Raw genomic sequence first — 25,285 nt, forward strand, 5'->3', positions numbered from 1 at the left:
ATCAGGGCATCTTGTTTTCTCAGGCTACTTATGAACAGCATCTAAGTGCCTAGCAGCCTGTCAGGCAAAGAGTGAAACTGCATAGCATGTTACCTGGAAATTGCTTTCTCTGATACAGGTACATAAACTCTGTTTTAAGTTACGACACATGTGTCACAGAGGCATCTTAGACTTCTCACCATGTCATGTTGTTACGAATGTGGCAGTATGGGCACAAATTATAGCTTGCATGGCTTTTAAACGTTGCCTAAAGTAACCAGAACTTCTTATTTCGAGGATTTTAACTATATTCTAGTTAGTTTAACATAATTAATTAAATTTTAAATTAAATTAATTACATTTTATTGATTTTATTAAAGCTGAAGATCCACTATTCACTTGTGTAAAGGACAAACGGTATTTAGCTTTAATAGTAAAAATAATAACCTACAAGTCACCTTGGCAGCTGAAGGAAGCTTGCTTATCACTCTAATTGTGTTAGAGAGAGTTCCACATTGCATTAAGCTTATAAATTAAAATCAGACATAAATTAAAAACCATTGGAGTGTAACTGAAAAGCAGTGCATTTACAGTAGCCACATTAACCTTCCCAGCAGTTAATTTATAGGCATTTTATTTTCAAAGTGACTAATGCTTACTTAATTAGAGTGATTTACTTCTCTTTTACCTCTTTGGAACAGCTCAAGTATCTGGGGTTGAAACGCTTACAGAAGATATTGATGAATTTCAGAGTGCCTCTCAAGTGGCAGGATCTGTAAGTATCTTCCCTTATGGATAATCCTGTAATTTTTAAAAACAGTTTGATAAAAATTAGGTTTTGCATAAAGATAAATGTTGTGTTTGACAGCACTATCAGCCTAGAGAGAAGAAAGCTTAATTTACCTAACCCTTCTGATTTTTCAGTTCTCTGGCTGTTTTAAAGTTTTCATTCTAGGAAGGGTGATCTTTTGAAATAAATTATAATCTCATGCAAAACCATGTGTTGTTGAACTTACAAGTATAGCTCCCACTGAAAGTGCAGTCATTTTATACTATGTCTGTATGTTCTTAAATATGAGTCAAATATCTATTTTACCAGATAATATTCAATTTTACAAAATTAAGAGAACAAAATAATTCAAACTCTAAATTTCATGGTGAAATATGGCATTATAATACCTCAACTATAATTTAGCTTTTTGCTAGCATTCACTTGAAAACTAATGAACGAGAGGTGTCTATTTAAAATATATGGCTAATTTATATTTTTTAAAATGCAATATTATGCTGGGTAATATTTTTATTAGTTCTTTTATTCTGAAATTTAAGAAAATCTCTGCAGATTTGCAGTTTGCAGAAAATATAAGCAGCAATAAAATAATTTTTAAAAGTTATATAACCAGAATTTTGGCACTAGTTATATTGCATCAGAAATTTGAATATAGGTTAAAGAAGGGATTGCTTTTTTTCCTAAGGCAAGTAAATTGACAATAGTTGTTTGGTTTTGCAAAATTTTAGACAGTTGTAAAAGGATACATTAATTCCTGTTCAACCATAGAAATACTGGTTTATAGCACACGTTGGTGATAAAGTAAGTGAAAGGAAGGCCTCAGTATTTGTTAGCTAAGGAAAAAAGGACAGTATCAAAGAAAAAAGAAAAATTACAGTGCAGACTGCTCCTGCAGTCTTTCAGGCAGCTGATTAAGTACTACTAATAAAGCTAAATAATACTGAACATATAGTATTTCCAACCAGAGTTATCAAAGCAGTTGGCAGATCTGGAGTTCCAGATCAATTCTTATAGCTCTTTGAGAGCTTGGGGTGCAAGAATCTCACAGAGCATGTGCAGGTGTTGGGCAAAACGAGTAAGGAGCAGAACTTCAGTTGCCGTTGCTTTGAGTTTCCTTCTCAAGCCTCCTTTCTGCTTCATACCAGTGAACAGAGAGGTACAATAAATTTTGCAGCAGTTTCTGAACCTACGTTTTTCTTATTGACTTGGACCCGCAGCTACCAGCTTTGATTTATGAGTTCTGTAAGACATTGTAGGATAGGGAAAGAGCAATGAATAAATTGAATTACACAGAAAAAGAGATACAAGACAAACAAAAGATCATTATGTTTATTAGCAAAATCTTGCTACAGAAATGTACAGCCCTCAACTGAGTATTTTTAGACATATGCTCTCTGTGTGCATTCTTACGAATGGACAAACAATATGTACGTGTATCATTTAATGCTCTGCTAGTTCTAGGCATAGGTAAGGTTGCCTGGAGCAGTAGACTAATAGAGGCAGCAAAGTTGCCTGGGCTGTATCCCTGAAAGTCACACTGGCTATTGATCTTATTACCAGTGCTGCAAAGAGAAGGCAAAAAGAGCAGTTGCAGCTATTGCTCTGCCCACCCAACCTCTCCCTAGGGTAAAGGCAGCTAGCTTCACTTTCCCGAGCTCTTGGAAAATTTCTTTGCCTAAGTTACTAAGGAGCCATAAACCAGTAACTGTTAGTTCAGCTCCTTTTGGGGTTTTTTGTGTTTTGTATCTTAAATCTCTTCCTTAAATAGTGTGTAGCTAGCCAGTTGTGTACTTTTACCTCTTTAAAATGGCTTGTTATTCAGAATGAGATTCAGTTATCCAACACTGTATGTTTGTCTGCAACTGCATCTCCTCAAAAAGAAAAAAATGATACAACCGTTGTTGCCTTTTAGGGCTCTAAAGGAATAGAGGTCTGTTCTGTGGTCCCCTAATATCTTCCAGTGAGACCTATCCTTTGACAATCTTAACAAAGATATAGAGGTAAAACTGAGTTTCCTCATAGGAAGGCTGTGAAAATAAATGCATTCTTGCAATGGATTCCCACAAATCCTTCAAAACATTAAGAAAAACGCCTGTAAAATTACCTCAGAATAGATACCAAAATACATTCTCGTGACTCGAAATGATTTTTGGATATTATATGGGATACTATATGAGATACAAGATGAGGGGAAAATAGAATAAATATGATGTTGATCAGACATTTGTCATAAATTGGACAAATTGGCTCATGGCATTCACCCAAATGTGCATATTACATGTAAAAATTCCTGATCTGTTTCAAGGTGTGCCATGTTTCATACTGGTACTGCATTCCAATAGGGTAATTTGAGTCTGTTGCTAGTTAAAGGGATCATTATCATAAATTTTTCTCTACTCATGTATATTTGACAAATTTTCTTTAAAAGCGCTTCGGCCTTCAGAAAAGAAGTGTTTTGAGAAAAATTGTGAGATAAAGCAGCAAGAACTATGCATAAGGATCTTTAGAAGAGAGCGGTGTGGACTCTTTTTCATGTCCCATGTATAAGTCCACATGTAATATATTTGATGTGGAGACTAAAGCAATCTGGATACCCACCCGTACTTAGAAGAGATAGGCAACATCTAGGCCTATAGCATGGTTCATGTAATTTATATTATGGTTAAATTATAATTTTCATGTAACACTGTATAGGTTTACTGTTCTATTTCTGAAGAATCTGGAAGTTTTTGTAGTTAAAGCTTTTTCCTTTAAACCTTTCTTAATAGAATCTTTTGCTACACTTTTTCACAAATCAAGAACTTACATGTTCAGTGCTGCACAATCCCAAACGAGGCGTACTGAATGAATAGAAGTGTAAAGCTAGCAAAAAGCAGTTTGAAGTATTTACAGGAATCAGCACTCTTCCCAAATGTTTTGCAAGGATTCAAAGTGGAAACAAGCATTCAAAATGTCCAGAGAGATCCTAGTTCACTGCAGGGCTCATTTTCTGACAAATATTTAATGTAACAAAAAGTGCTAGGCAAAATGCAAAGATTTTTCTTGAGGTTTTGGCAGCGTGGTAAACTGAGTCCTACTTTATGTTTCTGTAAATGAGTTCTATAAATATTTGACTGGCAAGCTCTAAGAAAACACTGAAGTGATGCTAGGAAAAAATTAGGGGAGCTGGAATTCTGACGGAAATGGAAAAGTAAGGTATGAGGGGAAGTTACTGAATTTATGGTGACAAACAAAGACAGAGGGCACACGTACTGGGCAATTCACATGGAATATCCTTTGCTTTCCCTCTGAGTTGCTTCTTTTACCACCTGGATCTAACGGGACTCACGCTTACTGTGTTTTTTGTGTGAATATTTGCATTCACTCATTTTGCCTTGCATGTGCACATAAAAAGGTATATTTTTCTTTGCAAATTATTCATGTAAGGAAAACCAATCCAAGCGTAACAGAAAGTGTGGAAAAAAAAAAAGTTGTCCAACTGCAAAAGGCATTTCTGCATGAATTTGCCTTGGGTTTTTGCTCTTATTGCTGTGGGAAAAAGACTCTAATGACTTGTTTTTTAAAGGTGTTTTGTTTTAAGTAAATTTTCTTCTGTTTTCCCTACTACTTTGGAACATTTCAGTTGTTTTCCTAGAAGGAATACAGACATGGATTTTGTGTGATAAGTACAGAAATTCCTTAATGGTAATTCAATTTTTGAAATTACTTAAGTCTTCAAGCACAAGGGAAAATTAAGCTTTTAATTTTTACTATCAATATATGCTGAATACAGCTATATTCTAATGATACAAGATCTAAATTGTAGTTGCTAGAAATTGTCTTATCTTTTCCCATCGTTTTTCCTTGGAGCAATGCTGAGAAGTAACTTAATTACTTGTACAAGTCTGAGTATAATTGACAGCTCTAAATCACCAACACTTCAGTGTTTAGCTACATCTATAAACTATTTGCTGGATCAGGGTCACTGTTTAACATTTAGCAGGGTAGTCAGTAAAATAAGTATTTTGAGCTTCCATTGCCACATCAGGAACAGCAGCAGTGTGCCTGTGAGGTAGTGTGAATTATAAAGGCCCTATTTACATATTATATGCAAAAAATTAGCATGTTCTGTTACAAAAGTTTTCAAATCCAAGTTGACTTTTTTAAGTATGTGGAAATCCGGGCACATAAAGTTAAAATTCTAAATGTTAACTTTATATTTTACATCTGTAAAAATAATAACAGGTAATATTAGATTAGTGCACCTCTTCCACAGCTAGTCCAAAAAACCTGCAAATGTATAAGTTTAATTACTATTAGCTAAATTAACAATACAAGATAGTAGAAGAACATAATAGCAAGGATCTTGGGAAATAAGTGATATTTCCTGCTAGTAGTTACACGAGTAGTTTGAATTACATACCTTAAACCTCTTTGCTTGAGATCTCTATGTAAAACAAATTCCATAAAATAGACATAGCATTTTGTACATGCAGCTGCAAAATAATTGTTTCTTTTAAAATTCTCTTTTACTTTGTAAAGCACCTGGAGTACTTAAATTTTTCTTTCACTTCTTACCTGCTGGGGTTCTTTTTGCATATTGCAAAACTTGAGCCCCCCGGGTGCCTGCCTGACTCCCGTGATGCGTGGCAGGGCTGCCTCGTATCCTTGCCTGGACACCCAGGGCTAAGGACTGCTTCCAGAAAGGCCCCTGTTCCTCACAAGTTCAGTGCTTCAGCCCCACTGGCAGGCATTACATGCAGTGTGTGGTTAGTGCTTCCAAGGAGACCTTTCATGGGGCAGACAGAAGGGCAGACGTCTTCTGGAGCAAAAATATTCTTATTTGAAAAATATTTAATCCTCTAAAAGGTAATTTTAAATTGAATTTTCTGAATTTTTAAAAAAAGTGTAAAAAAATCAATGAATGCCTCATTTTTCCCTCATTTTTTTGGTTTCTTGGGCATGACAAATTCCAAAATATTAGTGCAAATAAAACAGGACTGAAGCTCAGAAAAAAATTATTCTCGTTACATTTCAGAAACTGAAATAAATGTCATTTGCAGGTGCCCACATGTTTCCTTTTTCCCTCTTGCCCGTAAACAGGAAAACTACATGTAAGTTAACTCAAAGCTACCATTTTCTTAAGTGTAAGGTTTAGTGTAAAATGTGCTGGCCTACTGCCATGGGAAGCAAAAAGCTTGTAATTTCAGTTACATGGCATTTCAAGAAGAACAGGCCCTAACGTGGAAGATGAGGATTAGAGGGGGCTGCTAATCTTGCAAAACAGCTCTGAGAAGGTTTATTATTTTTACAGTACCAAAAACCATGTTGACTAGCTCACCGTATGTCCTTCAACAGACTATGAAAGCTGAAAGATTAAACACTTGGTGAACCCTTACAGAAAATCATAGAATCATGAAGGTTGGAAAAGACCTCTAAGGCCCATTGCCTCATGAAAAACTTGCAAAAAAAAAAAAAAATTATTTTCAATTTATCTAGTCAGAAAAGACATTTCATGGAATCATAGAATCTTTAAAGTTGGAAAAGACCTCTGAGATCATCAAATCCAACCATCAACCCAACGCCACCATGCCTCCTAAACCATATCCCAAAGTGTCACGTCTACACATTTTATATCAACTTCAGGGATGGTGACTCCACCACCTCTCTGGGCAGCCTGTGCCAATGCCTGACCACTCTTTCAGTGAAGAAATTCTTCCTAATATCCAATCTAAACCTCCCCTGATGCGACTTGAGGCCATTTCCTCTCGTCCTATCACTAGTAACTTGGGACAATAGACCAACCCCCACCTCGCTACAACCTCCTTTCAGGTAGTTGTAGAGAGCGATAAGGTCTCCCCTCAGCCTCCTCTTCTCCAGACTAAACAACCCCAGTTCCCTCAGCTGCTCCTCATAAGACATGGTCTCCAGACCCTTCACCAGTTTCGTTGCCCTATTGTGTTACTACCCCAACACAAATGCACATCGTGTAAAGAATCTTCAAACAAAATATTGCACAAAAATTTGCTGCATGAATAACAACTGTCCTTGCCAGCTACTTTGTTAGAATGGAAGAAACACTTGCAAATAAATTGGTCAATAAAGGTTTTGGGTGGGGTTTTTTTTGTATTTGAAGGGATTTCTCTCAAATGTGTCTATATAAGATATTTAAGCTATTCAGCAAAGAACTGCTAGGTTATACACAGAAGGCTAAGCATGATTGTCTGTCTTACAGTATCATCTCCTGAAATTACTGATAAAATTTGCACTTGATTAGGAAAACTATGTAGAAGAAAAAGTTCAATCAAAATGCACTGCATATATTTACAGCTTGCCAGGAACTAATTAATTTGTTTTCACCTCCTTTTCCTCATTTCATTGTGATCGTGCAATTCAGATAATTCTTCAAAAATGAAGAAGTGCTTTCTTTTATGAGGTGGGGACTGTTGCCACACCTGAAAAGAGATTGTGTGTGTGTGCATGGATGTGCATGTGAATACCTGGGTGGGTGGGGACTGTTCCCACACCTGAAAAGGTGGTCAGTTCCCGCACCTGAAAAGAGATTGCGTGTGTGCATGGACATGCGTGTGAGTACCTGGGTGTTTTGCTCTGATGGAGGCCAAAATTACATAGAAATATAATGTTGCATTGTTTATTACAACTTTTTATGGTCAGCAAGAAAGAGTAATTTTTTTTCTAACAAGCACTTGATTTCCTGATGATGATGAGGTAATTTTGAGGCCTTACCCCTTGGCCTTAGCTATTCTGAAATGTTGCACCTCTGAGGAACTCCTCAGGTGTCAGTGGGTATTACACAGCCCATGTCAGGTCAGCTCAATGGTGAGATCAAGGCATTCACATCTGCCCAGGATTTTTTTTTTTTAGGATAAAAGCTCTATTGATACATGCTGTCAAACTAACATTGTGCTGCGGATTGAAGCACATATAGTAATCTTGTAAAAACATGCAGGGCTGTTTCTACAAGTTAGAAAGACAAGGATGTCTTTCAGGAACATCCTCATATTTAGATCTTGTTAATCTTGTTAATGTAAATAGGCCATTTATAAATTTTGTGCTAATATTTATAAAGCTTAATGAACAATCAAGGGCAATTGTAGTTTGGAAGATACTGAAGATATTTCATGCACAGAAGACTTCTATGCACATACTTCATGCATATATATTAGATTTTTCAACAACTTTCAGTCTACTGTCATTATCATTAAAGTCCAAGTTAACTGGCATTAGTGTTTTATCTCTGCAGTTCTTGGCCAGTAGACAAAAGATAGGTTTTGGTGAAGTAGAATAAGAAGGTTGAAATAAATGGCTTGTAAGCCTGAATCTCTTTCTTAGGTGACATATCTGAATGGCTGCCATTCATCCAGTGGAGAGAAGGGGTACCAGTGAATTCTGCTAGAGCTGTACAAATTCATTTATCCTTGTGTTTGAATATACATGCTTCCAAAGCCTCCTTGATAACATCCCCTGCTTTCAACTCATGTTTATCTTTTAGGAGTAAGGCTGGTGCATAAATTTTGTGCTGGAGACACTGAGGACCTCTGTCTGTGTTTATGCATTATTGACATAGATGAACTCATAGTCTCAAAATGTTAAATATTTTTTTATTTTCAGTATTATTTAGATACCTAGAGAAAACCATTACCTGAGCCTGCCTCCAAAAACATTTGTTATAGCCCTGAAATATCTAGCTTTAGGGAACAAAAATGATTACACTACAGTTTTAATGTCTTAATGAACTCTTGCACCATTTTATTTTTCCATATCATTATTTTCTATCAAGTGAGTGTTTAATTGGAAGGGACTATATAATCACAGGATTTGTCATTAAATTAAATTCCTGATATTAAATATCTCACCTTTCATAACTAGTATTGCAATACTTTTCTGGTGTTTTGTGAAGCTATTGCCTGACAAAGTGCCATAAGCTTATGATATTATGTAGAACAGAAAAACGGACAAGAGTTACAAAATTTGGGGAAAAAATTAATCCAAAGTTACCTCATTAATTTCACAGGGTGTTGTAACTGTGTATCTGAAAGGGAGTTTGAACATCTAACAATATGTAATGGTAGAGTCTGAATATATGTAAATGTTTTATATCATATACAAGATCAATACTTATTCTTAGAAAGACTGCATACATCTGTGCTACATCCAGAGCTGAACACAAACTCTGTATGTCTTTGTAGCTGTGTGTTAACAGGATGAAGGCAGACACAAATATTTATTAAATGCATGCGTGTACCTGCCTTTGTGAGCCTGTATATGCTTATACACAGCTACCCAACCTTATCTGTATGCCTTACATGAATATATATACGATTTTAAAACCTGTATTGAAACATACAAAAGTATTGCTGATGTTTGATTATCTTTGTGACTTGAAGTCTTCTAACTGCAAATGATTTAATTTAAACATTAATCATGTTTTTATAAACATCAAAAACATTGTCATGATGAGTACAATTAAAGAATCATTTTCTCCATTTATCTTATATTCTATTACAGGCAGTAGAGCACTGCCTTTACTCAGACAATCACGTGTCTTACATGATTGTTGTGCATGAAGGAAAAAAGTACAGTAGAGGAAAAGGCAGAATGTAATAAGAAACAGTAGAGGTTTGTAAAAGAGAAAAAGAACTCCACTTCCAAAAAATAGGAGAAAGAGAGTGAAACCCTCTCACCAGGCTAACATTTAGAAGTCTGTGTTTTTAGGAGGTTAGGGAGTTATTAAGAATCCATAATAATATGCTTATGATAAACTTGAATAGTTAGAGTTAATATTAGAAGAGCAGATTGGTCTTCAAGTATTACCATAGTCCACTGACTGGGTTTTTTTCTGTATTTCATCAGAGTTGTATTTGTGCTTGAAATTGTGTATTCAAAAAGGATTCATCCTCACAACCTTGGGGATTTTTTCCCCCCCACAGTCATTAAGTCCTGCTGTTTTTTCCCCCTTACGAAAATATACACTATAAAATGTATATAAAAATGGCCTTTTCCACCATAAAAATCTGGGGACAAAAGTATATCTAAAAATAGACTGAAATATAAGAGTTTTGTTACAGGCTCTATTCCCCCTTCCTGTCTATTATTTATTAGTTTCAGAGGAATTGTTCACAGAATAAAATATTCTTCCATCTAGAGATGGATATTGCATAACTAACATCTATTTGAAATAAACATTTGGAGATGTGAGTGATTTAATACAGATTAATATTCTGTAGTGATTTCAACAAACCAGATTATGATTTGGATTGAGAGCTCACAATTAGGACTAAAGTGACAAATGCTCAAAATCTCTTGGGGGAACAGGTGAATCAGGTCTAGTCTGAAATTTGTCTGAAATAAATGTGTTTGCAGAATCAGTTCCACTTCTGAGTAACTTACTGTTTTATTCAGCTGTTCCTGTGTATTCACCTGGGATTAAATAAGGGTAACTTTAACCAGAGCAGGACTAGTGTAAAAACCAATTGGCAAATCAAAAAAATGTCATTAGTGTTCTGAAAATGTTGTGAGTTAATACCAACAAAATTATCTCCAGCTTCTAACTATTTTGTATACTGGTAAATATTGCTAGGCTTTTTTTATGTACGCATGTGGAACATTGCCATATAGCTGTCGCTTTATAAATATGAATCTTTGTTAGCATATTTTAAAGATACGTGGTTCACAATCATTGGTTGCATACAAGGCAGTGTTTATTTGGAACAGATTAAAAGCTATGTAAAATATATCCCATATGACATTTTTACTTCTGTAGAATTAAGCTTCATTTTCTAAAAGGGAAGGCAGCTACAGCGTTCTACTTAGTGTTTACGGTTAAAGCAAATTTTTTGTGAATAGAGGTGATATCAAACCTGCATTTTTGTGTTCATCCTTTGAACTGTTGCAGACCTTTCCCTACGATACGAGAGTCCAGCCAGAAAAGTACCATCACATGCTGCAGCTGCCTGCAGCAACCCCCATGTTGCTGGTGATACAGTTCCAGACCAGCAGGCTGCATAGCAGCGGAGCCCTGTATGCCTCCGTGAATGGCATCACCAGTTTGGGTCTCCCTCCTCTGCTCAATCATTCTTCTCCCTGAAATTGCATCAACTTAATGGCTTCAAAACAGTGGCCCCTCTCTGTACTTGTTTGACATTTACCAAAAGATTAAAAAATTATTAAGAGGTGAACAACAATAAGACCATTACATAAGCCTTGTTTCTTTAGGAAACCTGGGAAATCAACAAAACCCCCTAGACTACAGATGAAATATTTTGGTGAGGTAATAATGTGAAATTTATTTCAGATAGCCTGTTAAGAATGCTTTAATTAATGTTTTTGTTTGTTGTTTTTATGACCAAGTCTTGCACACTCAGTCATATATTTTTTGTGTAGTTCAAATAAACATTAAAAAACTTATCAAGTTTCCCTCATAGTGTATTTTAAAATAATTTCTTAAAACTGTGTTAAGTGGATTCCAGAAACTGCGGATAATTCTGAGTACCACAGCGTTGTACTTCAGTACTTCAGTAGTGAAGTAACTGGGGAGGTGGTCTGTTTGCTGGCATCCCTTCCAAACTGCTATATTGCCCTGATGATTTAGTTGCAGTACCTGAAAGGAATACTTCTTGTAGTGATGAAACAGCATTGGCAATTTTGATTAGGAAATTCTGTGATATTCCCAGAAGTGCGGCTTTGCAGAGATATGGTGCCAAACGTTATGGTAATTTAAAGTAAGTGCAACCCCCACTAAGTAACTGGAACTGCACAGAATGTAAATCATTGAAGAATTTGTCCTGTTACGATGTCTCAGCGTGGAACAAGAGCTTGTGTGTAGGTATATATTTGATTTACTTCAGAACTGTTGATTTTAAATAATGACTAATATTTATGTTATTTAATATAAGGCACGATATTTTGTAATATTTTGCACCAGATTCACTATTCTATATGAGGATACCACTTTTTTTTTTTATTGTTTCACATGTAAATGTGAAACTAGATTAAAAGTATTCCGTTTTCTTTTTACCTTTGTAAGTCTCAGACAGTTTGGACCCTGGATGCCATGGGTGTCAGACCTGGAGGTTCCCCAAGGCAGAAACTCTTAAAGGACTCCTTAGCAGCGAAAGAACTTCAGACCATGGAAAAACACCTAGCTGGTATGTATGGTAGCAAGGGATCATAACATGCCTAGCAGTACTCACCCAGCTAGCTCTGCCAATATTTTAGATGAAGGAAAAAATTGTGTCTCACATGCTGATGAAAACAGATAAAAGCTTTAAACTTCCCTTCTTCACTGAAGAGAAACAGCACACCTATTGTTGTTTGTAGATGTAATGAACTTTGCTATAATTACAGTAAATACAGTAATTAACCAGTGATTAAACTGTGTTAAATATACTGCAGTCTGACAGCTTACTAATGTGCCTTTTTTTTGTTTGTTTGTTTTCACATTTCACCAAGACTTATGCAATAAGGAGGTACTGATGCTTAACCTACAGTTATGTAGTCTTTAGAAAAGCCTACAGTGGACCCTCATCTTGAGAACAGATTGCTTTGTGGGAAAAGCCCACCTTTTCATGAGACTTCTGGCTAAGTGAAATCTGTTAACTTGTGTGCAGTGGAGCATCTGCAACATCTTTGACAGGGTAACCACTTGTAAAAGGTCAAACAAACCCCCCTTTTTTTCAGTGAAAATATGTTTCAGAGCTCTATAAAAATTAATGAGGGATATTCTGGGATATAGTTTGCAATTTGTTATTCTTTGTAATCAACATTTTCCATCTTCAGATTTAGTTATAAGGTATGACATAGACCTATAGCATAGTAGTCCTATATTATGCCTGCTATTTGTCATATGGTGAAAGCTGAGCTTCACTGGCCAAGTCTATGAAAAGTAATGCAGAACTGGAACGTAAAAACTGTATATGTAAGGTGGAGGAAGAAATTACATTTATTCTTTCAAGTGATTCAGAGTGAGATAGAGAACTTAACACTTGCAGTGTGATTTTATAAAAGACTTTTGGACATTTTTCCTACTAATAATACCGGTGTGAAAGGCTTTGGAGTAGTATCCTCTTTAGAGGGACGTACAGCTGTTGTACTTCTGTCTAGGGGCTGTTGCAGCTGAAGTCAAGGCAGAAGACAAAGCTATGAGCACAGTGAGGGAAGCTCTTTAGAAAAAGTTTTTGCTTGTATTGGAGCAAGAACTAAAAATTATGATGTCTACAAATGAAGATATATTAGACAGTTTTTGTTTCTGACAACAGATACACTAATTTTTTTGACAGGTTCAAGTCACTTAGCTATTAGAGATGTAGCCACTGCCAAACTAGACTGAAAATCCATGAGCCCTCCCTCCAAGCTCAAACTGCCCCATCTGGTGGGAACCAGGAGACCAGCAGGCCAAGCTGTGGTCATCAGGTTTTGGTGGCATAGCAGGGACCTGAGTACTGCAGGGGCCTCTGCCACTGAGGTAGCACTTGCCTTCCCTTGTGTTGCTGCAGTTGTCGCTCAGGAGGGGTGTGTTGAAGATCGCCCTACTTTGATTTATGTCCTAACTGGTTGCACCTCCATGGTTGTACAAGCTGTTCTTGTATGCAGTGTGCTCTGAAACATGCAGTTCCTTTAGTTGTCCCTTGACAATGCTGGCAGTAATAAATACCGTACAACAGAATATGGAATTTTAAGAACCTAATTAACTGTAAGCTAACTAGCTACATTCACTTAGTCTCTGAGATTCAGTCTACTGTTACGTGACCTACAAGGTCTTCTCACATCAGTGCTGCTGTTGTCATTTGGCTTTGGGTCCGTTATACCAGTTACGCTGTAACATGGGGTTCAGTCGTTTTATCATTCAGTAATTTTTGTCTGCACAATTATTAGACATTGGACTCTTGTATCCCTAATAATTCATGTCCTATTACGACACCAGTGCTGCTTGAGACAATTATTCCCCTCACAGACAAGCATAACATAATTTCTGTGAAGAATCAGCTCAGAGCACCTCAGATAATAATGCTGTGGTTTTGCTTAGCCTTATTTGTCTCACACATTTGCAAAAGTTCAAGTGTCTCTGATATCAGCAAGTCTTGTTTCAGTTCTCTTACCAAGCATGCTGGAACCTATTAATTCTACCCAATACTAGGCAGTCATCTGGATGCCTGAATTATTACTTGGATTATATGTGTAATGATGAAATGGTGTCCCCTGTCTCAGATATACCTCTTCAGGAGCCTGGCTTTCTCTTATGGACTGCTTGCTGGATAAAACTCACTGCTAACATAAGGCACAATTTGGTGCCTGTGCCTAAATTAGGGACTAGCACCAACTGCCAGCAACTGCCTCAGTACCTTGGTATTTGAAAGCAGTGTTTTTACAAAATCAGATATTGAAGCAATTGGTTTTCTCTTCCTTCTCTATATATGTCTCATAATACTTTTGTCTAAGATCCACTCTCTTATGTAACTGTGGCTGCTTTATAGCACGCGCAAGCAGACAATATAATTTTTTTCGGTAGTTAATTCCAGCATCTTGCCAATTTGGTTTGTTACGCTGATTCTGTGGTCATTGGATACTTCTGGAATATATTTTATCACAAGAAGAACTGTTAATGCATAAACAGTTTGGAAGTGCATTATGAATCATATCTTTATTCTGGTACTTCTGATATGAAAGCAAAATGCCGTTGTGTTGCTCTGTTGCCTGCATTTTATTTTCCTTTAAATGACATGACAAGGAATTTAAAAAACCCTAAGTCATAATTCAATTCTGGTATTTACTATGGATCAGATAATCTGTAAAGCTGGAGATGTGTGATTATTTTTTTCTTTCTGGATGAGAAGCTGATATTGAAGAAAAATCAAGAGGAGAATCTGTGCTAAATAAAACTGAATAATTAGGTTATGGAACATGTTAATTATATGTGGAAAATTATTATAATAATTGGTTTATCTGCAGGCTTGTTTACTATATGAAATTAAGGAAACATGAGCCAGAATAAAATGTTTGTTTGACTCTTATTAAATCGTTCAATATTCAGATAATTTCTTAGCACACTGAATCATCACAGGGAAATTAGAGGTCTGTAATTTTGCAAAAACATAGCCTAAGCCAAATCTTTAAAAGAACGTATTCCTCATTTGATTTAAATCAGGTAGCCCACATTGTCATTTATTGGCCTCTGAATTTTTGCCAGGCATCTTACAGGTTCCAAAGTGATGTGTTTTGATTTTTTTTTAAAGGGATAATGGAAGAGTACTTCAAGACGTAATTTTTTCAAATGGAAAGAATTAATTTTAGGAGGTTAGCAAGGTAGCAATTAGAAATATTCTTAACTGTGCACTAGAAACAACTGTGTTTTGAAATTTTTGAACAACAAAACATTTATTCTTTAAAGAGTTAAGAGGCACTTTTACCTGAGGCTTTCACAACTATTTCAGTTTTACTAGCTTTTGTAGTAATAGCATTTGAAATGTGTAGAATATCTTGTATTAGGCTAGTAACATGAAATTGTTATAGCTTATTTTCCTGTTTTCAAGGTGTCATTATAAAATAATGCTAAAGCTGGCACATCTTTAATTATTTTACCTACACTTTACATACAGCACATACATAATTTTATACCTACTGGTAAACACAAGTGAAAGAAAATCTGATTTTCCAATATGCATTTTAAAATAGTTTCTTCTAGGACTTTCGGAACTTGAAATTATTGTTATCAAAATAAAAATTAAATACTTGCTTTATGTAAGTTCACTTAATAGGTGTTTAAATCAGTAAAGTCTTGCTGATTTACAGCTTCTGGGACTGTGACTGGTACAGTTTCATGGGAAATGGCATTGCTTTTCTAAAGATAACCAACTGTCCCTATCAAAACCAAGATACAGTAGAGTACATGCCAGTGAGAGTGCAAATTCATAACAAATGTGTAAGATAAGGAACAGTTTACTCAATTTTATTTTAAGCTTGACATTTTTACTTGCAAGGATTTTCAGCATGTTAGCAATGCTAACCTAAATTCCAGCTACCCTCACCTAACTTTGTTGGATGTAGCTGATTTAGTTAATTAGAAACATTGATTTAGTTCATTAGAAGCATGATTTAAATGAATTAAGAAGACACTTTTCATTACTAGCCCTGATCTGTTCTGTTTTTAAATAGGATCTTATTCCTTATGGCTGTGTGAGTGGTAGGGACTGGCCACCAAAAGGTGGCTACCTTTTCTCCTAGGATTCTAGATGTTGGAGATGCTGTCACCTGCTGTGGCACTGACAGCAGGCCAGAGCACAAAATTCAGATTCAAACAGGATCACAGATCCAGATTTCCAGAGTTCAAGGGTTATTTCTCCCAGAGTTTTGGTTGGGCAATAGACAGCGAGGCCAGAAGCAACAGTCTTGCCTTGAACCAGTTTTGGATTGCCCTTCACTGCAGCTGAGGGTGGCAAGTTTAGCTCACTGCTCCATCTTGGTTTGATATTGTCCAAAAGCCACAGAGAGATAGCTTTGAAAAAATGAGAGGGGTTTTTATGGGTTGTACTGCCATTCAATGCAGTGATACTATTTAATTTATGTGGAATAGCTGTGTTTGCAGTAAATCAAATGTAAATAAACTTGCAGGAAATGCTTGTCAAACATTTGAACTGTTAATTCTGATGCCTTGTATTTTAAGGGTGAATAGATTTTCTCTGCACAGGTTCAGGTTGTCACTTATATTGAAAATAAATAAGAGTTTTAATCCATAGAGAGAAACAAAAATTAGTTTCTTTCTTTTCTTTTTTTATTTGCTTGTGTGTATGTGCGCAGATATTGAGAAGGACCTCGCGCTATGGGAAGAAGCAAGGCTCTCAAGAAGCCCTAGTACCCAACATCATAGTTTAGTTACATCTGACCATCAAGGCAATCTTCAGGCTACACAGGGCCAAAATCCGAGGGCTCAGGTGCCAACTCAGATGGGAAAGAACATTCAGCTCCAAGGAAACAAATCACCACCGCTGCCCACTAACAGCAGAACACAGGTCTCCAGCGTTGCAAACAGTAGGCCTCCAACAGACAGTACACAAACCAACAGGCCACCAACTCCATCAACTCCAGGGAGCAGACCTGTGACCCCAAATAGCTTGCTGTCACGGCCTCTTACCCCTAGCAACCAAGGAAATAGGGAAGGCATCATTAGTATGCAAAGAAGCAGATCTTTGACATCTAAGAGCCAAATGGGGAGGACCCTCAGCGCTGCTTCAGGGCTCTCTGTGCAAATGAGTGGAGACATTGTTGGAACTGTCACTACTCAGAGAAGCAGTTTATCAGAAGTAAGATTTTCAATTTAATATTTTTGCTATGTTTAAGAGCTGCTATAACGCGAAGACTAGATTATGTTTTATGTTGAAGTAATATCAGTATACCTAATGTAATTTACTACTCTGAAAAGAACTTGAAATATAATGGTGAGAAAATTAGCGAGGAAATACTGCTCGGCTTTGAGAGGTACTGATTAGAGAATGTCAGCATTGTTACAGAAACCATACTGAAACATTCATGGCCCGCAAATTTTCCGTGAGCTCTGTAGGTTTTGCCTGCATGATGCATAGCAGTTTTATTAGCCTTAAAGTTTCTAAGAGGTGTGTACCTCTGGAATATTAAACAAAACTTTATGATACCAGGGTATTTTTCCCCTGCCACGCTGGCAGTGTATAATATTTCCTTGGTCTGCTTTTTCTTTCATTTTTTGGACACATTGGAATGATTAGTTAGGCATCGCTTAATGGACAAATTTTCTGAAACACAAAGCTGAACTGCAATGAGAAAATGTCCAACATTATTGAATCACTGTCTAGTACTATATGCGTGTTAAGCTGATTCAGAGCACAAAAACTTCCTGTCCCATATTAATGGCTTTTACAGGATTAGTCTTTGTTTAAAACAAAACAAAAAGTATCTTGTAAATTTTGAATGGGATTCTCCTCTGCTAACCTTAGCTGCCTTAAAGATAACTTTAGTGTGTAGGCAGTGGAAATAAAAGCACCTGTGAAAGAATAGCCCTGCTGTCTATCTCAGATACATGCCTTACAAAGGTGAGTTTTTACTCAGGAAATTCCAGTCCTTCTATACTGACTTGAGAAGGACATATATGTCTAGATTGCTGATTTTTTAATGGTGGAATAAGTTGATTCCCACCATTTATTACGAATCTCTTTGTAAACCATTTGTCAAAGCCTGGAGAGCTTTTTTCCAAGACCGAAAAAAATATCACACCTTTAGATAATTGTTTCTGAGAAGTATAATTTGTTTTAAAAATCTGTTGGGTATGGTATTTGACACAGTGTATTATCAGTCTAATGACTTCTTGAAAAAAATTTAAAATGTTTATAATAACATTGCTTAAAGATGCTTGTAGGAAGATTAAAGATTTGATACTTAGTATAATCTTGCAATTAAATATATGGCTTCCATTATTTATTATGAAAGAAAGGAAATGAGGCACAGATACCTAAAACTAAAGAATCTGGGGAGGAAATCTTACTTAAATTTGGTGGTGAAAAAAATCCTCAATTTGGCGTTTGAATGGCAATGCACTAATCCCATCACTCAAGCTACTTCTTCACCTAGAATTGGATATCCAACTTAAAGACATGAGGACAGAAGGTGACTACAGTTCTATTGAAAGTATCATTACTGACAGTTGATATATTTTCAAACCAGAAGTTTTCCATGGAAAAAAAAAAAGTAATTTTAACAAAACTCTTCTTTGACAAACAAAACCACTTTTTCTCCTGTTTTGAAGGGTGGGTGTGTTTGTGGGTTGGAATTTTCTCACATACCAGTAAATGAGAATTGAAATTCATTTTTAACTAAAATGTTCAGAAGAAATTAAGCATTTCATTGTTTGCCACTAAACACTTCACTCTTTTTCTTTCTTTTTAAGCAGTCCTGTTCTTAACTGATACATAGTCATGTGATGCCAACTAGAATTATTGTATAGACTCCATGTAATGAGCACTGCATCTCCACCAAGGGACATCCAGTCTGTCCATCACTTCTGATCTTTCCTATAACAAGGCAGGCAATTAAAAATGCTTTCTTCCACAGCCTTTCTGTAGTTATAGTGATAATAACCGTGAGTCCCATTTAATTTCCTGTGACTTGTTACTTCTGTTTGCCAAATCCCAAGTTTTGCTGATAGCTCTTACAATAAGTGTCCTGTTATACTTTTAATATATGTATATGTGTCTCAAGAACTTTAAGAAATGAGCAATATTATTACCCTGTTTTACAGTTAGAATAGCATGTCCAGTTTCTTCTAGCCAGCCCACTGTAAAGCTGGTGTTAAATCTCAGCATCTTTATGCAGGATCTTATCCTCTGATATAATCCCTTCTAGAAGTGACAAATTCTTTCTCTTTGCTCACTGGGTACAATAGTATGTTGGCTGCTAGTGACCCAGCTCAAACCCTATTTATCCTTTCCTGACGTGCACAAGTGACCTTAGACTGAATGGAAACTCATCTTGGGACTAGCTCTGCTTCCAAGGGGAAAACTGCTAAGAGGACATGTTCATACGGAAGACCTTTCTCTGCCAAGCTGTAAAGGCCCTTGGATGTTAGAAAGCAGCTGATGGAGGTCTGGCCAATCTGCTGCTCCCAGCCCCATCTTTGGAGTGTTACACTAGAAGCTTTGGGAGCTCTTTTAAGCTATCTTTGCCCACTGACTTTCCTGGTCACTTAGATAAGTGGGTTTAGACAGAACATACCCAGGAAGTATCTCTGTTCAGTGACATTTTTTGCCGTGTTAGAGATGACCCCCTATTTGTGGCCGTGTGATTTCATTTTCTTGTGTCACAGCTTCTCTCGGACAATGGAGACAAATCTTAAAAAGTCAAAGGTGACCTGGGGTAGGAGAACAACAACAGAGTTCTGTCTTTCTTTGTACTTTTACAGATCACAAACGTATAAAACTTGAAGCTGATACTGTAAATTATTTTGCAACTTTCTTTGTAGGTTTTGTATCCTCTTCCTGTATAAAAACAGTAAAATAAAAGAAGGGAAACTGCCTTTATTCTTCTTAGCCTTATGTTGTGAACTGGGAATTTCTGCTAGATGTGAATACACTGTGATTATATTGCCAATCCTGTAGAAGATACTATGATGAGATTTTGCAAATAATTCTGCTTCCTTACTTTTAGGTGGTGTTAATGGAATTAACCAGTACAAAGTTGATACATATTTGATGAGAATAACTCAGTGAAAACGATGTGATTACTGGCTACCAGGAGCATGTTTGACCATAAGGAGCTTGAATTAAAGAATTCAGAATCTGCCTGGGTTTACACTGTGTGCTGACACTTGTTTGTCAGGAATTTTAACATATCTCTCAATGCCTTATGTATGCTTCCTAGTTTGTAAGGTGTTTCAGAGTAACATAACAAGTCTAAAATACAAAAATATTACTGATAAATACAACTCAGAGTAGTTCTTAAGTTTTAGTGAAGTTCATGCTGTAGCTCAGGGTGGTTTAATCTTGTAGCACAAATCTTAAATAATTTAGCAAGTACTTAACATATCAGCTGTGAAGAATGTTTTGGGGTTTTTTAATGCTCAAGACTTAAAATGATCTGAGATTTTGTGGACGAGTTTCTGTCTCTTGGCACACATAATATTGCGAAGTTCTAACAGGTATGTTTTATTATCAGCTCTGTTCAAGGTTGAATTGAATTATAGCAAAGAAGTGCTACCTAGAGAAATAGTTTTATTATCTCTATAAAACTAATAAATCAGGGTGCAAATCCTTTGGCAGAGATACTTTTATGCGTTTACCTTATCCTTTGGTGTTTTGTATAAATTGACAAAGGAATGTTGAATCCTGCTTATCTCTTTAGGATGGGTTCCATTAAAGTGACACAATTCTGTGATAGTTATCAATAGCTGTTGAGATGAAAATACTACTGACTCCCTTGTTTGCCATCACATTTTCTGAACACTTGGAACTTTACAAGCACTTTATTTATCCAGCTAGTTTAAAGTGATATTCAGTAATCTTTATTGGTCTTTCATTATTAACAGCAGTAAATTTCAGCTTATTTGAATATAGCATTGATTAACACCACTTTTCCTCCTACTTACTGGAGTACAAGGCATAACTTGATGTGATGACGACTCTCTTTTCGGTCAGATAATTCCATTCCATTCTGCTGCCTGGCGCTCAGTTCTTTGCTCTGTGTTTTTGCAAGGTTAAAAAGTATGCTGACCAGTGTGAGAGCCACTCACCCCTGCTGCAAGAATCCTGTTCTGTGACCCAAAACACATTGCCCAGTTCAGTGCTGTAGTAAGCAACCTTCCTGAACACTGAGCACATTTGAAATGTCAATACATGTGTAAGGCCTGGAGCTCCTGCCTGAGTTTAGTGTTGGGCCATTGCAGCAGTCTGTGCATTTTTTACAGGTTACTAACAGAATTAATCACTTACTCCAGTGAGTTAGATATTGGCCGAACAGCCTTCGGACTCCCAGAACTGTTTTAAACAAGCCTGGTTTCTGTTTTTTAAACCAGATAGCCTAACAATAAAAATTATGCTGTAGCGCTGTACAATACAATTTAACTTTGAATAGGTAGATTCTGGTTTTCAGCTGGTGTAAAAGAAGATAGGTCTATTTTCTCTTTTTTTTTTTTTCCAGGTACTTATAAGAATCTGGCCAGTAATTTTATGATATCTGGCCAATGTTTAAGTTCTCTTTTTAGAGACTAGACTTGCATGTTGGAACTGCTTTTGAAAATAAAACTATGCATTCCAGTCTCATCTCTCACCTTGAATACTGCAAAAGAATCCATCAGTGTTTTATATGTTTGTGTGTGTACGTGCTCACATACATATATGTGTGTGTATGGAAAAATATTTTTTTATACATACATATATACATTATATAAAAAATGAGGCAGTTGTAAAACATTTTTAAAAGCATATATTCAGCTGTGCATGGATTTTTAACTGTATAAAACATTCATATTTTGACGCTTAGAGTTTTATGGTATCTTGGAGGCAAAAGTTTCCATAGTATTTTTCCTTCCTAGGCTTTCTCCTTCTCCAATAAAACCGTAGATTCTAAATCAAGTTTGAGGTCCTTGTGCTTACTAGGTGGAGACAGTGAAAGTTCTGACAAATCAAAGCCTTACTTAAGTAAATCATACATGATGTCTAGGCATAGTCCAAAACCTGCAGGGATAGATGGAATATCTGCATTAAGATTTTGTTCTGTGTTGCTGCGTTTCTAAGACGAGTATGTATATATCTGTGGCTGTAGTAGATAGATAGCTGGAGAGAGGTTTTTCTCTTTTTTTGGTACAGAATAGGTAAATAAATAAGAATTAAATTTAAAAAAATCCTAGGGAGCCTACATATCCTCTACGTTTTGGTTTTATTTTGCAGCAAGATTTTTTTTTATTAAGTCTTCCTTCTCTCTAGGTAATTGAGGCTAGAGTGTTTGCTACAGTCTGCATTTATATAGAACCATTCTCTGTCATTTTATCTAAAATAGATCTGTTTGTGGCAGGATGAATTCTTACAACAGCTTCAGCTTGCTCATCAACCTTGGATATTGCCGAGTGACACAGAAAGTGAAGGAGTGGAAGCTGACCAAGACAAATGTAAGTATATTTGTTAGGACCAGATAATATGTCAAAAACCCTCAAACTTTTTAACTTCTCTTTTTCATATCTTCTTATCCTGTGAAGATGTCATGCCTGCTCACAGGAGGCATGACATAAGTACCAATTCCTCATTTATTTGAAGGCTGAACTTTATAGGAATGATTTACATAAGCTTTCCTACAGTCACTGAACAATGAAAAAATGATCACAGACCAGAGTTTACTTAGCTAAGTGAAACAATTTGTCCTGATGTGTTAAAGTAGCTGCTCCAGAGAAGTAGCATGAAGTTGAAATAGATGCTCTGTTTAATAAATTCATATTGACCACCAAAAAAAAAACCACAAAACCTCCCCCGTAGCTCTCAAAAGTAGAGCCTAACTCCTCAGGCCCATGACTCCATTATCTCTATTTTTCCTGCATTCTTTTGAATTCCTCTGTATGGAAAAAAAATGTTCTTAATCACACAAGTAATCCTTAATATCCTACACTCTTTGAAGCAGTTGTCTAATAATGAAAGCAAAGGTCAGCAGGATCATAACCTAAATGGCAGAACAAGTAACAACAAGTAACATGCTATAAATTGCAATACATTCAAGCTGTAGCAAGGTCTATCTGCCTACAAGGTACCTGGAAATAACCCTGCTGAAAATATTAAATGTTTTGCATTTTCTTTCTTAATTCACAGTAGTTTTGTGGTCTGCAAGGATGAATATGCAAACTATTTCCTAACATGTTTTACATGATATACTTGAAAAGAACAGATTATTTAATCAGCATGTTTAGAAAACTTAATACATTCTACTAAAACTGCTTTAAACATGCACAGTTAAAATAAGAAAAAGCCAATTTCTTCACAGATGGAAAAGTAGTGTAAGGGATTAATAAGAATCATGCCAGATAAATAGAATATATTTTAAAATTATGCCACTTAAAAAAAAATAAGCTTTCTGTTCGTATACCAGTTTCACAAATCCATACTAGCCCGGGGTTTGACTATGAGATTTCAGTTTACGTAGCGAGATACTGAAGAGCATGTGTCTGTTTTTTTAAAACCAGTACAGTGTTAAAATGAAGTTCTGTGTGTCCAGCTAATTTCAGTCCAAGGCCAGTGAGTCCAGTCTGACCTGTACCTGAACCTTTCAATTATCTTTGGGCTGAAGCCCACCTTAGGTGTTCAGAGGAAGGGCCTGGTACCTGCCTTTTCTGTGTATGTGAATTTTCCTCTGTATTTCCTGGAACTAATTTACAATCCCACAAACATTGTTAGGACTGGCTGTGCACACATAGATTGGTGATGATTATGTGATCAGGGAGACTGGTGCTTCAGGACATATCACATGCACAGCATGGTTCTTTTATAGCTGCTGTACCTGAATTGCATGGGTGTGGGGACTTCTGAGCATCCAAGATCCTGTGCTGTAAGGTTCCAAGGATACTAGTAGATCATTGTCACTGCCCAGTGTGACAGAGTGGTAAATCATAGACAAAAGTTTCAGTCCTACCACCAGATCAGTACAGATGATAGTTGCCTAACTGATAACAATTGTTTTTCCTGGATCTGATGGCACCAAGAGTAGAAAAGGGAAAGAAAGTAGCTGTAAGCTATTGTTTGTGACCAAAAGTTAAAGCCTGTTGTTAAGAGCGTTGTCCAAATGCCTCTTAAAAGCTGATAGGCTGGGGGCATTGACCACCTCTCTAGGAAGCCTCTTCCAGTGTTTGACCACCCTCTTGGTAAAGAAATACTTCCTAATGTGCAGTCTAAACCTCCCCTGCTGCAGCTTTGAACCATTCCCATGAGTCCTATCACTGGATACTGGAGGGAAGAGATCTGCCCCTCAGCCTCCTTTTCTCCAGACTAGACAAGGCCAAAGTCCTTAGCCGCTCCTCATAGGCCATTCCTTCCAGCCCTTTCACCAGCTTTGTTGCCTTCCTCTGGACGCATTCAAGGACCTTCACATCCTCCTGAAATTGTGAGGCCCACAACTGCACACAGTACTCAAGGTGAGGCTGCACCAACACTGAACACAGTGGGATAATCGCCTCTTTTGACCAGCTGGTTGTATGTGTTTGATGCACCCCAGGATGCAGTTTGCCCTCTTGGCTGCCAGGACACACTGCTGACTCATATTGAGCCTGCTGCCAACCAGCACCCCCTATCCCATTCTTCAGGGCTGCTCTCCAGCCACTCCTCTCCCAATTTATACTTGTGCTCAGCATTACTCCATCCTAAGTACAGAATCTGGCATTTGGACTTGTTAAATTTCATGCCATTAATTATTACCCAATGATCCAATCTACCTAGATCATTGGCAAGGCCTCTTGTTCCTCAAGAGAGTCAACAGCACCTCCCAGTTTGGTATCATCAGCAAACTTGCTAGTGGCACATTTAACTCCCGCATCCAAGTTGTTTATAAATATATTGAACAGAACCGGCCCTAGAATTGAACCCTGAGGAACACCACGGGTGATTGGTCGCCAGCCAGATGTAGCACTACAACCATTTGAGCACTGCCCTTCAGCCAATTCTTCACCCAGTGCACTGTGAACCCCCTCATCCCACAGTTGGACAACTTGTCCAGAAGAATGCTGTGAGGGACAGTATCAAAAGTCATACTAAAATCCAGAAGAACTACATCCACTGCCTTCCCTTCATCCACCAGGCAGATGACCTTATCATGGAAGGATATCAAATTAGTTAAACAGGACTTTCCTTTGTGAACCCATGTTGACTGTGCGGTTAACTGCTGTGTAGTTAACTGTGGCACCCTTTATAGTAGTTCAGTGTTTCTACTAATATAACTAAAGGTGTAGAAGATAAATGTTTGATCAAAGCTATACTTTCTGTATCTGAAATCTAATAATGATAAATGTTATAAAAAATAAAAATGATAATG

At 36.8% G+C, this 25,285-nt stretch overlaps 1 protein-coding gene across 1 annotated transcript in view; it reads left to right on the forward strand.

Moving 5' to 3' along the window:
- Positions 1 to 25,285, forward strand: part of C2H8orf34 (chromosome 2 C8orf34 homolog) — a 170,821-nt gene that overhangs the window by 136,166 nt on the left and 9,370 nt on the right. Inside the window, exons 10-13 of the mRNA XM_075085198.1 lie at positions 681 to 754; positions 11,796 to 11,916; positions 16,562 to 17,064; positions 22,280 to 22,388. Of these exons, the coding sequence (XP_074941299.1) occupies positions 681 to 754; positions 11,796 to 11,916; positions 16,562 to 17,064; positions 22,280 to 22,388 (807 nt within the window). The remainder of the gene's footprint in view (positions 1 to 680; positions 755 to 11,795; positions 11,917 to 16,561; positions 17,065 to 22,279; positions 22,389 to 25,285) is intronic.

The sequence above is a fragment of the Phalacrocorax aristotelis genome, chromosome 2, assembly GCF_949628215.1.
Source record: "Phalacrocorax aristotelis chromosome 2, bGulAri2.1, whole genome shotgun sequence".
NCBI classification, from domain to species: Eukaryota; Metazoa; Chordata; class Aves; order Suliformes; family Phalacrocoracidae; genus Phalacrocorax; species Phalacrocorax aristotelis.